Raw genomic sequence first — 13,093 nt, forward strand, 5'->3', positions numbered from 1 at the left:
TGGACACATAATATAGCTAAAGTGGCAGGCTTTAATTCATAGTTTACTATCATTTAAAATAATTTGATATTTGAGGATATTTAAGCACAAGGCAAAATAGTTCTGTAGCATTAAAAATATTATGCACTTTGCAGTTTAAAAAACAAGCATTATAAAAATTAAATATTAAAAAAAAATCACTGAGGGCTTGGAGATATAATACAGGGATTGAGGGGCTTGCATTGCACATGGCCAACTCTGTTTCAATCTCCAAAACTGCATTATGGTCCTTTGAGCACCCAACAGTGTCAGGTATGACCTGAGCCCAGAGCACAGAACAATTCCTGAGCATCAATTGTGATCTAAGCCACCCACCCGCCAATAAAAATGTGATTTTAAAAAATTTTTTAATAAAATAAAAAGCAGTGTCACATACATCGTTTTTAAACACCATTTTTCTTTCTACTACAGTTTTCTCTTATTAAATGCAAGCTAAATTTTCAACAGGGCAGTTTAACTGGTGATTCGGAACATTTAAATGTGTTTAAAATTCCATAGTCCCCTTTGCAACAATATTACATTTTTAAAAATTAAGATCAGAGGCAGGGGAGAAAGCTCAAGGACTAGAGCAAATGCCATGGGTTTGGTCCCTGGCACCTCTTAAACAAGCGACCCATGAGCACCTCATACCTGAGCACCACTGGATATGACTGTCAAAAAAATTAAATTGTTAACATCACTTCGTAATTTCTATACGTATTGATTGGAAACATGGATAGTATTTGATGTCTGCATCATGTGACTATAAATCTATATTTTTGAAATCTTGTTCTTAAAAAATTTCAATTGGCATGGATCATGTATCAATACTAACAATGTTCTTAAAGAATTTGGTCAGCACATTGGTCTCTTTTAAAGATTATTAGGCCATTTCCTTCTCCAGTGAGGCACGGGGAACCCAAAACAGTACTAACTTCAATCATTTGGACTTGTCAAAGTTTAAAGAAAACATAATTAGTTTTATGATATATGTAAAGGTATAGGATAACATTGGTTTGTCCTCCCAGCCTTGCCAGAGGGAGCTAAGGTTTATTGGCTTACTCCTATCACAGTGCTCCCATTCCTCTATGTTTATAATGTTAGTAATAACTAACATTAAGAAGTAGAATTAAGATGTTAATTAAGTTATTGGACTAAGGAAAGGAGAAAAACCCCTAGGTGGTGTTTATCTGTAACCTCTTTCTTAGTGCTCTGCTTCCCCAACAGATGATTCACCTTTATCTCCTAATCAGACTCCTTAACTTGTAAATACTACTTTTCTCTTCTCCTTCAGTCCTTTTCATAGTTAATTCAAAGAAATGTCCTTTTTAAAGAGACACAAGAAGACAATTAATGCCATGCTTTTGTAACTTGGGAGTTAACTGACTCTTAATGATATTCCCTCCTGGGCATCTGTTCTCTCAATTTAAGCCTCAGTTGCTCTTCCTTTCTAGTACCCCAAAAGCAGGGTCCCAATGAGGGACTGGATGGATCCAAGATAAGCTTTAAGCTACCCTGGCATCGAAATGGACCAGACCAAAGCATCATAATAGTTAACTATAAATTAAGAGCACGGTCATGGACAAATTCTGTCACAATCCAAAAAGTAACAACTAGATTAGAATCCTGCTAGGGTTAGAAGATTAATCTGGCCTGAGCACTGTAGTCAGAGATCTATAGCAAGATGTTCCCAGGAGAGGGGCTCCAGGAAAGGTCAATGTATCTCTTACTGTGTCCATACAAAATAACTAACATTAAGAAGTAGAATTTGCTCGAGCGGGCCCAGTAACGTCTCCATTGGAGACTTTTGTTGTTACTGTGTCTGGCATATCCAGTACGTCACGGGGAGCTTGCCAGGCTCTGCCGTGTGGGCGAGATACTCTGGAGCGATAGCACAGCGGGTAGGGCGTTCGCCTTACAAGCGGCCAACATGGCCGACCCGAGTTCGATTCCTCCGCCCCTCTCGGAGAGCCCGGCAAGCTACCGAGAGTATTGGATATGCCAGACACAGTAACAACAAAGTCTCCAATGGAGACGTTACTGGGCCTGCTCGAGCAAAGCAAGAAGTAGAATTTAAGAAGTAGAATTAACGGGCCGGAGTGATGGTCCATTGGGTAGGGCATTTGCCTTGCATGCGGCCAGCCTGGGTTCGATCCCCAGCATCTCATCTGGTCACCCAGCACCACTGGGAGTAATCCCTGAGGGCAGAGCCAGGAGTAACCCCTGAGCATCACTGGATGTGACCCACAAAAGCCAAAAAAAAAAATTAAGATGTTAATTTGTTGTTACTGTGTCTGGCATTGGACTAAGAAAAGGAGAAAATCCCCTGGGTGGTGTTTCCACCCTTGGGCCTGATCTCCAGGCTGCAGGCTATAGGGAAGGGCTTTCATATGTTGATTGTGCTACTTGACCTAGGTGTGTGGTTGCTACCCCAAAACATGGGAGTTTGTGAGAGACTAGCAAAGAGATCAGGAGGAGATAGTTAAGAGAGCTTAGTGAGACTGGAACAGGTGCATGGGGAGAATGGAATAAATGCAACTGATCACCAACCAGCCTGGCTGTTTCCTCCTTTGTTCACCGGGCTTCGGCCATCCCGAGTGGGGGAGCAGCGCTAGACCATGGAACATAAGCAGTGAGAGAGAGCCGTGGAATTTCCTTAGTCGTTTGATGATTACCGTCCACGATCCTCCCGTTGTTCATCGATTTGCTCGAGCGGACCCAGTAACGTCTCCATCATGAGACTTGTTGTTACTATGTTTGGCATATCGAATACATCACGCACGGGTGGCTTGCCAGGCTCTGCTGTGTGGGCGAGATACTCTCGGTAGCTTGCCGGGCTCTCCGAGAGGGGCGGAGGAATTGAACTCGGGTCGGCCATGTTGGCTGCATGCAAGGCAAACGCCCTACCGCTGTGCTATCGCTCCATAAAGCAAACCTTCATGCTATGTTTATAAATTGTTTTTCAGTAAAACTGGGGAAATCATGTTTGATGATGCTGTTGTATCATTTCATTTTGCTAATATGCTAAGCTTCTAGTAAGACTATGCCAATCATTAATGCAGGCAGCAGTGACAGGCCATGCCAGTAGACTGCTTGTTGCATAGAAATCACTAAAATAATTTAGGTTGTGCCCTTCCCCAATTTCTTCTGTGATATAACTGCTGGTGGGAGTAAGTGAATTTGTATATATAAAGAGATCAGAACAAAGAACTAGAAAAAGATTTATCAATTATCTTGGGAAATAAATCACCTGAAAGTGAATACCTAGGAAGTAAATGAAGTAGTACAATGATTACTCAAGAGGTTTAGTCATAAATTAAATGATTAAAATTATTCCCCAGATTAGGAGTCAAAAACTTAAATGACAGTTGCCAGTTTTAGACGTGCCACCTTCCAATGTTATCACCATAATCCAATATTTTCCATTTCTGGGTTTTTATTTTAGGTTTAAATTTAGAGCAGATTCAATTTGCTATAATCACAGACATTTCATAGCATGTTTTCTTAAATCATAAGTTTAATACATTCAAGTGAATTAAAATTGTTTTCCCAGAGAAACAATCTTAGAATGGAATAGGAATATTAGAAAATCTATAATGAAAAAAAACCCCTACTGTATGTATGAATTTATAAACCATAACTATTCTATGTGGGCTGGAGCAATAGCACAGTGGTAGGGCATTTGCCTTGTATGCGGCCAGGCCGGCCAAGCTGGGTTCGATTCCTCTGCCCCTCTCGGAGATCCCGGCAAGCTACGGAGAGTATCTCACCCGCACTGCAAAGCCTGGCGAGCTACCCGTAATGGATCCCATATGCAAAACACAGCAGCAAGATGTCTCACAATGGAGACATTACTGGGCTCTCTGGAGCAAATCGCTGAACAATGGGAGGACAGTGTAACTGTTCTATGTATACTTCTAACCAAACATTCTGGTGACTGATATTTCTATAATCATTCACTACTTGGATCAATTATTTTAAATTGTATTTTTCCATAAGGTAAAAAGGTAAAGGCCCTCCCGTTGATCGCCGTTTTGCTCGAGCGGGCCCAGTAACGTCTCCATTGGAGACTTTGTTGTTACTGTGTCTGGCATATCGAATACTCTCGGTAGCTTGCCGGGCTCTCCGAGAGGGGCGGAGGAATCGAACTCGGGTCGGCCATGTTGGCCGCTTGTAAGGCGAACGCCCTACCCGCTGTGCTATAAACTTCTATTTTATAAATAAACTTTTTAAAATGAGTCCCATAAAAATAAAAATACCAAGTCAAGGAAATAATTGAGTTTCAAGTAAAATTAGCAAATTTTTGGTATCAGATTCAACATTGATATAGTGAATCTTGGCTTTTATGTAATATGTATCAAAACTGTTTATTTCTACTAGCTTCCTTGTAATATTACTTTACCTAATTCATATTTTATGCAGTTCTGTTCTTCCTCAGATTAAACTACAAATGGAAAATAGCTTATTCATTTATTCTTAAATGATAGATTCTCTCTTTTAAGCCAACTTCTTTTTTTTGGCTTTTTGGGTCATACCCAGCGATGAACAGGGGTTACTCCTGGTTCTGCACTCAGGAACTACTCCTGGATGTGCTCAGGGGACCATATGGGATGCTGGGAATCAAACCCAGGTCAGCTATGTGCAAGACAAATGCCCCACCTGCTGTACTATTGCTCTCGTCCCTAAGCCAACATTTTCAACCAATATTATTTTGCCATTATAGGCTTGAAAATGCTTCCTGACAGAAAAAGTGGCACAAAACTCCTATGATTTGATCAAATATCAGATAATGTTAATTTCTTATTATATAAAGATAAAGCAACTAATTTTAGAATTTTGAGTAACAGACATATGTTTTATATATTATTAGTATCAAATACAAATCATTTGTAGATCTTAAAATTGCAAAGGAGTAACAACTCACAAAAGCACCAAAAGAAATCCTTCGTAAGAAATAACAACTGGCCTGGACAACTATTAACTGTGTTACTATTCTATAAAGCATTACATCTTATTTTTTTTTTGCCTAATTATGTAACATGGGGAGAAGAAACAATATAAAACACGATAATATCAATAGATGCTTTAGTGGAATAACTAAATTATAATATAGGATGCTTCTGGTACAATTTATACAATGTAGGAAAAACTAGTTTAATGTTAAATAAGAATATTCTTCAAAATTATTTGTACTCTTAACACCTTCGGTGGAACTTCTTTGTCCATAGACAATTCAGTTAGTACTTTAACGACAGTCTTTGTCTGTATGGTAGGTTATATAATAGCCCCAAGGAGGTCCTCCATCCAGGTCCATGTCTCGATCCCAGCAACCTGTAAAGGATACTTCTTTGGCCCAGAAACCTCTAGATTGCTAAGGATCTTCCTATGGCAATATAATCCAGGATTAATAGAGTGAATTCTAAATATAATCACATTACTCTTTTAAGAAGTAAGCAGTGGGGGATTTGAAGAAATAGAGGAGAAAGAGGATGTGGCCACAGAGGCAGAGATTGGCCTCAATCTAGAAGAAATTTACCCACAAACTCTTTGATTTTAATCCTCTAGAAATTATTTTGTTGTTTTCTGTATTTTGGCTTTTCGGGTCACACCCAGTGATGCTCAGGAATTACTTCTGGCTCTGCACTCAGGAATTATTCCTGGCGGTGTTCAGGAGATGTCGAGGATAGAACCTGAGTCCCCACTTGCAAGGCCTGAGCCCTGCCAGAAATTATTTTGGACTCCTAAACGTACGTTTTTTGTTTTTGTTATTGCTGTTGGGTTTCTTGAGGGATCACACTCAGCGATTCTCAGGGGTTACTCATGGCTCTCTACTTAGGAATTACTTCTGAAGGTGTTCGGGGGACCATATGGTATGCCAGGATATAACCTAGGTTGGTCGCATGAGAGACAAACAACGTGCCCTCTATACTATTGCTAGGCCTCTTTTCATACTATTAAAATTGTGGAAACAATCTCTATGATTTGAGAAAACTGCCTCATAGTTTTTTTTTCTTTTTGGGTCACACCTGGTGATGCACAGGGGTTATTCCTGGCTCATGCACTCAGGAATTACTCCTGGCGGTGCTCGGGGGACCATATGGGATGCTGGGAATCAAACCCGGGTCAGCTGTGTGCAAGGCAAACACCCTACCCACTGTGCTATCGTTCCAACCCCGCCTCATACAGTTTTGAAGAATTTTACTTTTAGATGTTTTAATAAGAGTAACTTAGAAAAAACATTTTATATTAATTAAGAAAAGTATGAGGAGACATGGAGGAAACTACTCTGTTGGGTATTAACATCACTGTCAACAGACAGTAAACACTAAGTGGTTTTATTTCTTTCAAAAGTTTACCAAGTTGAAGAAAAATGTTATAATGTTAATTTCTTTATTTGAATAGCCAATTCAATTAGAAATCCAAAACACACGAATCTTGCAGAATCAGCTGCCAGATTTATTAATCTATCTGAAAATAAAAATGCAACCAAAACAAAAAGTAGAGTAAAAACAGAACTTAAAAAAAAAAAAACAACGGTGTAGATTCATTTCCCAAAGGAGATTTTAATGCAATGCTTTGAACCCATTTATACTGGAAATATCCCTAATGTTGGCCAATAACTTCATTCAGTGAGTCAGTCAGTACCTTAAACAGGAAAGTATATGGTTTGTCCTTAAATACTATATAATTAATACCAGTTCTTTTGATCTCTTAAAATATCTCATGGCCTAATTCTTCTTCACTGTCAAACTAGAATTATAGTATTAAAAAGAAAAAATTAAAAGGGAAAAAAGGAAGAGAAAAAAATAGAATTCTCTGTACAGTTTTCATATAGAGTATATTTTGAAGACCCTCTTCAAATTTTTTCAAATATGTCAATTTCTTTCCAATAAAATTTTAGCTGAGTATTTTTAAAAGTTTTTATCCTAAGTGCTGTAAATGGCTACATGAACATAGTGGGGGGGTAAAATTCTGATTTTTAAGGCATACTTTTAGGCCCACAATGGGCCTAATGATACATAATGAATATGCAGTCATTGAAATTTACAAGTTACAGACATATTTTGAAAACAGATATTTTTGGGCAGGATTAAATAGTATCAATTATTGTAACTAGGTTCTCATTAATGGTTTAATTTAGAGAAGCAAGATGTGATCTGTATCTGTTTGGGAATTTAATAGCTGGGAGATATCTTTCAATAATCTATTACGTGCTCAGTATGAACATCATGTTATTTTATGTTTTTCCTATGTATTTTTATTCTTTGCATTTTGCTATAAACCCTGAAAAATGACATTGCTCTGGGCAATTGACCGACTGAACAAAATTCATTTCTTGCTTGAATCATTGAGGAAGGTATTCAGAGATTCTTTAACACCATTTACTTTGTATTTTTCGAGGTTAATGGAACAATATATCTTGTTTTCAATAATTTCTTTAAATGTAAAACAAAACCAAAGCAAAAATCTTTGAAACTTTAAATCTTCTTTCAATCCAATCACATTTACACGAGTGTCCAAAACAAGATAATGGGTAATATCAGTGCCAGCACTATGTCATACAGCAACTTCCTCAGATTCTTTGACAGTTTGTAAATAATTTTCCACTTCACCAAAAGTTACAAAAATTTCCACAGTTTTCCTTAGCAAGCTGAAGCTTACTCTTCATTTGTCAATGTGCATAAAAGCTGCTTATAGCGTAGTATGGTGTAAGCTATTTTTTAAGCAATAAATGCTTTGAGTCATCTATTTTGTCCTGAAATGCTATCTGTAGTTAAATGCATTGCTTATAAATGGTCATAGTAAATTCAGCATGAAAGAGAATATTACAGAAAAGACAGCAGCAGAAGCATTAGCATTATCTAATATTTATACATGTTATCAACATAACACAGCAGTAAAAGGTTTAAATGCATATCAATGGGTACCATGTCTAAAAATTACTATAGTACCTATTTAGTGTATTGGATATTTTTCTTAAGGAGTGGCTGCTGTTATATCTAAAACAGCATAATATATGATTTAGTACAGTTAATTCTTATTGATTAAATAAGTTTCATGTACTGAAGAAGTGAAAGGAGACACATATTTTTTGCTTCATTGTTACCCCAGATTTAACATTTAAATGAAGATCTCAAAGGACCATGACGTATTATTCAACTGAAATGGGCCTCAGAATATTTAAAAGACAGTATGATTTGTACCTAAGCAGCAAGGTGTTATATACATGTAATGCTACTGGCCCATGACTCAGTTTGGAGCCAGAGTCCAAAATTGTGCCCTTCATTTACAGTCATGGTGATTATTAACATCAGAGAGAATTGCCCATTTTATGGTTATCCTCTGTGAGTCATATATAAAGCAAAACAAAACAGACAGCAAATGCAATCTCTAAATACCTTTTTACAAGAGGTGCAAAACAGTCATTTCTATCAATTAACTGCCATTTACAGTAGATTTGTGTGTGTGTGTGTGTGTGTGTGTGTGTGTGTGTGTAACATGTGTGAACACCTTGCAGAGACTGAGAAATGATAAGGGGAAATGCCCAAGGCAAGTCTCCAAGTGGATATTTACACAATGTGAATTAACTGTACCTTAGATACCTGGAGAAAAGGAACTTTTTCTTATGTTGTTAGGAAATCAGAAAAAAACATGATATAGCTTCATTATACTTAAAACCTGTAGGACCCCATCCCAAGCCTACATAAAAAGTAATCCCCAAGCCACCCCCCCACCCATTCACCCATTATTTTCCTGTTACACAGCATAAATGTTTAGATTACTACCACCCACCCTCAAATAAAGTGCGCAGTCCATGGCAGACCATAGAATAATGCAACAGGAAAAGCCCCTTTGTGTATTATTATTTAAAAATAAAATACAATGACAAAAATAAAACAAAGATTGGAGAGAATTCAGAGATTCTCTGCATCTTGCAAAGAGAAGAGAAGCAGGAAGAGGCCCAGCTTTACTGTCACTGTGTTAATACACATAGCCTTCATTGTAGGGGTGGGGGTTGCAACAGCCCCCTTCTGGCATGTAGGCCATGCTCTCATCAAAGTGAGAGAGAGGCACCGTGTCCTCTTCATTGATGTGACGTTCCATGTCAGTCTTCAGTAGTGGGCGCTGATTATCAGGAAAGGCCATGGAGAAAAGGGCTTCTGGATCACACACAAATTTGTAGACATATCTCTCTCCGGCCACCTGATGATAACATGGAAAAGAAAAAAAAAACATCGTCATCATGCCCAGATGGGGAAGGGCAAGTAGAAAAACAGAACAAAAGATGGTTTAATATTTCAAAATGGAGAACAAAAGAAAAAAACAGCCAAGTATCAGCAAGCTAGACCTAAATTCACATGCACATACTGTCACACTCAGATACCCAAGCACTTACTTCAGGGAATTAAATACAGTTTAGGGAATGCAAAATGATGTCCTTGAGTAGCAGTTTTATTCATCCCAGATAGAGTTTAAGAGCTTAATAGGGAACCAGAGAGACAGCACAGGAGCTTAAGGGGCTTTACTTGTACTCAGCCAACCCGTTTGTTCTATAGCACCTCATATGGTTCTTTGAGTATGGACACACCCTACCTAACCAGAGGGTCAGACTTAAGTCCTGAACACAGCTGGGTGTGGTCCTCAAACAAAAAATCAACAAAAATAGTATTTTTTGGTTTGAGGGCCATACCTGAAGGTGTTCAGAGCTTATTCGTTGTTATATGCTCAGGGATCGTTCCGGCAGTGCTCACAGGAGCATGTGGCATGCCAGGGATTAAATCCAGCTCAGCAAGTGCCCTGCATTCTGTACTCACTCTCTGACACCAATTAGAATGTTTGATTTTTCCCCCCAAAAGCTCAATGGTTGTCTTAATACAAAGGTAAATTTATATAATAATCTTAGAAAAGAAATGATAAATTTTATGCAGACACTTCAAACAAAAAACTTTTTCTGCTTTAAATGGTAATATCTATACTTGTAAAATAGTTTTTAACATGCAGCATCTGCTTACATTCCATTTCTGAAACTGTAGGAAAATTAAATCTCTACAACCTAAAAGAAAGATAAGCTCTGTTCTTACTAAAAACTAGCTTAGTTATCCACTGGTTCACAGGGCGAGCTGTTTTTATTTTTTGGCGCTGTGTATTTTTATCTGGAAAAATGAAAAGATACATAGCCTTATTTAAAATGAAAGATGAATCAAGAGGACAGCATTATTCTAGTACATCACTTTTAAAAATGAAGGCAAAATGCATTAGACAGAAGTTAAGGATGTGGATAAAGTGTCAAATTGAAGTAAGAGGTGTAAAAAAGTGAAAAGAATTTAGAATATACAATATATAGGGAGGAAATGAGAAAGAGAAATGTGACAGCTGGCTGAAATAAAGGAGAAGTGGCATAATTTGTAGGGAGTGACATGCCCCACATTTAAATTTTGAAGACTAATGCTTCTTCTCCAGGAAATTATAAATAATTGAGTAAAATAAACATGCACCCCCATCTCCCCATGACCATTAATAAAAAAATACTGAGGGTATCACAAAACCTGGGAATAGATAGTACTAAGTGAATAAAACTTTTTGTATTAACTTTGACAGACTCCTAGTGTACATTGTTAGAGTTCAGTAATTTTAGAGAAGTGAAAACTACGCAATACATCTGTGTATCATATAAGTACTGACATCACCCATGTGGGGGAATACTGTGTTTATGATTTCTATAATATTTAGAAAATATATGTATAGTATTTTCATATTGTTTATAGGATGGGGAAAAAGGATCAACAACCTAAAAGCACTTCTGCTTTTGACACAGACCGAGACCATTTTTTACCCGGGAGATGCTTTTTTGTTTGTTTGTTTAAGTTTTGGGCCACACTGGGTGGTGCTCAAGGAGCACTCCCGGAAGTGCTTGGGGGACCATATGGAATTCTGAGGATAGAACCCAGGTTGATTGTGTGTAAAGCAAGTACCTTACCTACTGTACTATCTCTCCAGCACCTGAATTTGGCTTTTAACCTGATGTAAGAGAAACTAATTTAGATAACCTTAAAAATAATAAAAAAAGTCAATAATTTTTGGTTTGAGCAGTTTAAACACACGTTATTTTGAATTGACATATTTCTTAAACTGCACTCATTATCCTATATGACATAAATCAGCAACGGTTCTATGGAAAGCATGTTGTAAATAAAACCTTATAACACAGAAGCTTCTCTGTGCTGCATGACCAGAAAGAGCTAACATAAGAGTATTTGCTCATCCTTTGTAGGGAGGAAACTAAGTTCATATGGTGAAGTGAAAATAAAAATTAAAAGGGGTTTTAATCAGAAGCAAAGCTAAAATGCTAAATGCTACTTTTCTTTTCTGGTTATCTAAATTTAAAGCATCCAGAGGAAAAAATGGCCCACATACCTCTGAGCATTTTATGACCTTCTTTGTTTTTCTCAGCGCTTCAATGAAAGGAGTGTTTGTTTAAGGCTACAGGAAGTTTTTTATCCAACCTTTTCTTATTGGTCATAATTAGAAATGACTTGACAAATCCCTGTGGGGAATTAAACTGTCTAACATGCAATCAAGATTGTAAAATCTCATAATCATTCTGCCTTGATTCATGGCTTCCTTTTATTTTTCTTTTGAATAAACATTTCCAAGGCTACTACTTTAGTTACTGAACTATTTAAAATGTCACAGAGTTTAGGACAAGAGTAGATACCAACTAAGGGAAATAATGCCTTCCATTTCTAGTAACGCAATTACAATATGGAAAAAGCTGTACATTAAGTATATTTAAATTCTAATGCTGAGATAAATAAATGTGAATGTTTTAGGACATAAATAATAATTAAACAAGACAGAATTTTTTGAACTACACACTAAAAGACCAGATATTTAAATTAGGTTTTAATCTTTAATGTTTCAGAATTAATAGAAGGATACAAAGAGGAAATTAAAAATTAGAGTATAATGGCTAGAGAGGTAGCTCACTGGCAATGAGTACATGCTCTGCATTTGGAGGCACAGGTTAGATCCCCCAGAATGCATCATCCCTGAGCATAGAGCCAGGAGTAGCTCCCTGAGCATCTCTGCATGGGTGTTCTGTTGGCCTTAACTTAACAAAATTATCCAGTAAGCCAAAAGAAATGATGACCATTATATCATTCAGAAACACCTCTGCTAAAACAATGGCTTATATTATTCAAAGAGCTTCTAAATTTTGAAATGGCATACACACAAGCAATCTATAAAGTGTAAAAAATCATGCTATCATTTATTTTGTTCAAGTGACAGAAATTATGAGTGTTTATGTACCCAAAGCCACATTTCCATTATTTTAAAATAATCCCAATTTACAGCGCCCAGGAGGAGAGAGAGAACAGGGGGGAATGCCCTGCCACAGTGGCGGGGGGGATGGGGGGATGGGAGGATGGGGGGGGAGGGATATTATCCTGGTGGTGGAAAATGGGCACTGGTGGAGGGATGGGTATTTGATCGTGGTATGACCGAGATCCAAGCACAAAATTTGTAAATCTATAACTGTACCTCATGTTGTTTCACTAATAAAAAATAAAAAAAAAAAAAATCCCAATTTATATTCTCTTACATATGTATGATATAAACATTTATAATGTGGAGTCATAAACATTTCCCAATAACAGTAATACACATAATTAACACCATATTTTTAAAGGATTGACTAATTATAGAGAAGAAACGACTGTAGAATAAGGGAAAATATGTATGAAGCAATGAAGGGATTAAAAAAGTAAAATGAATCAACATAATCATTCATATTGATATAAATATGCATGACTATAGTAATTATAAAATACCCTAATTATTTGCTACTTGCAAACAAATCTTAACCTTTGTATATCACTCCACTAAATGACTTTCCTTTCTTACAGGATTTAGTAAATTAGTATGGAAGTGATACTAGTAATAAGAAGCTTCTGCCTCTATTAGAATATATAAGACTGAATATGATATCCTGGAGATATCTTATCAAACGCTGTCTAAGATAGGGAGAATTTAAGATCTTAGAATAATGTTAATTTTTAGCTGTGAATGTTCC

At 37.0% G+C, this 13,093-nt stretch overlaps 1 protein-coding gene across 4 annotated transcripts in view; it reads right to left on the reverse strand.

Moving 5' to 3' along the window:
• Positions 1-7,328: 7,328 nt before the first annotated feature.
• Positions 7,329-13,093, reverse strand: part of ETV1 (ETS variant transcription factor 1) — a 99,608-nt gene continuing 93,843 nt past the window's right edge. For all 4 annotated transcript variants that reach the window (XM_056118307.1, XM_056118308.1, XM_056118306.1 and 1 more), the window contains one exon: positions 7,329-9,222. In XM_056118307.1, the coding sequence (XP_055974282.1) occupies positions 9,001-9,222 (222 nt within the window). In that variant the 3' untranslated portion in view covers positions 7,329-9,000. The remainder of the gene's footprint in view (positions 9,223-13,093) is intronic.

This window comes from Sorex fumeus, unplaced genomic scaffold (assembly GCF_029834395.1).
Source record: "Sorex fumeus unplaced genomic scaffold, SorFum_2.1 ptg000037l, whole genome shotgun sequence".
In the NCBI taxonomy this organism is placed as follows: Eukaryota; Metazoa; Chordata; class Mammalia; order Eulipotyphla; family Soricidae; genus Sorex; species Sorex fumeus.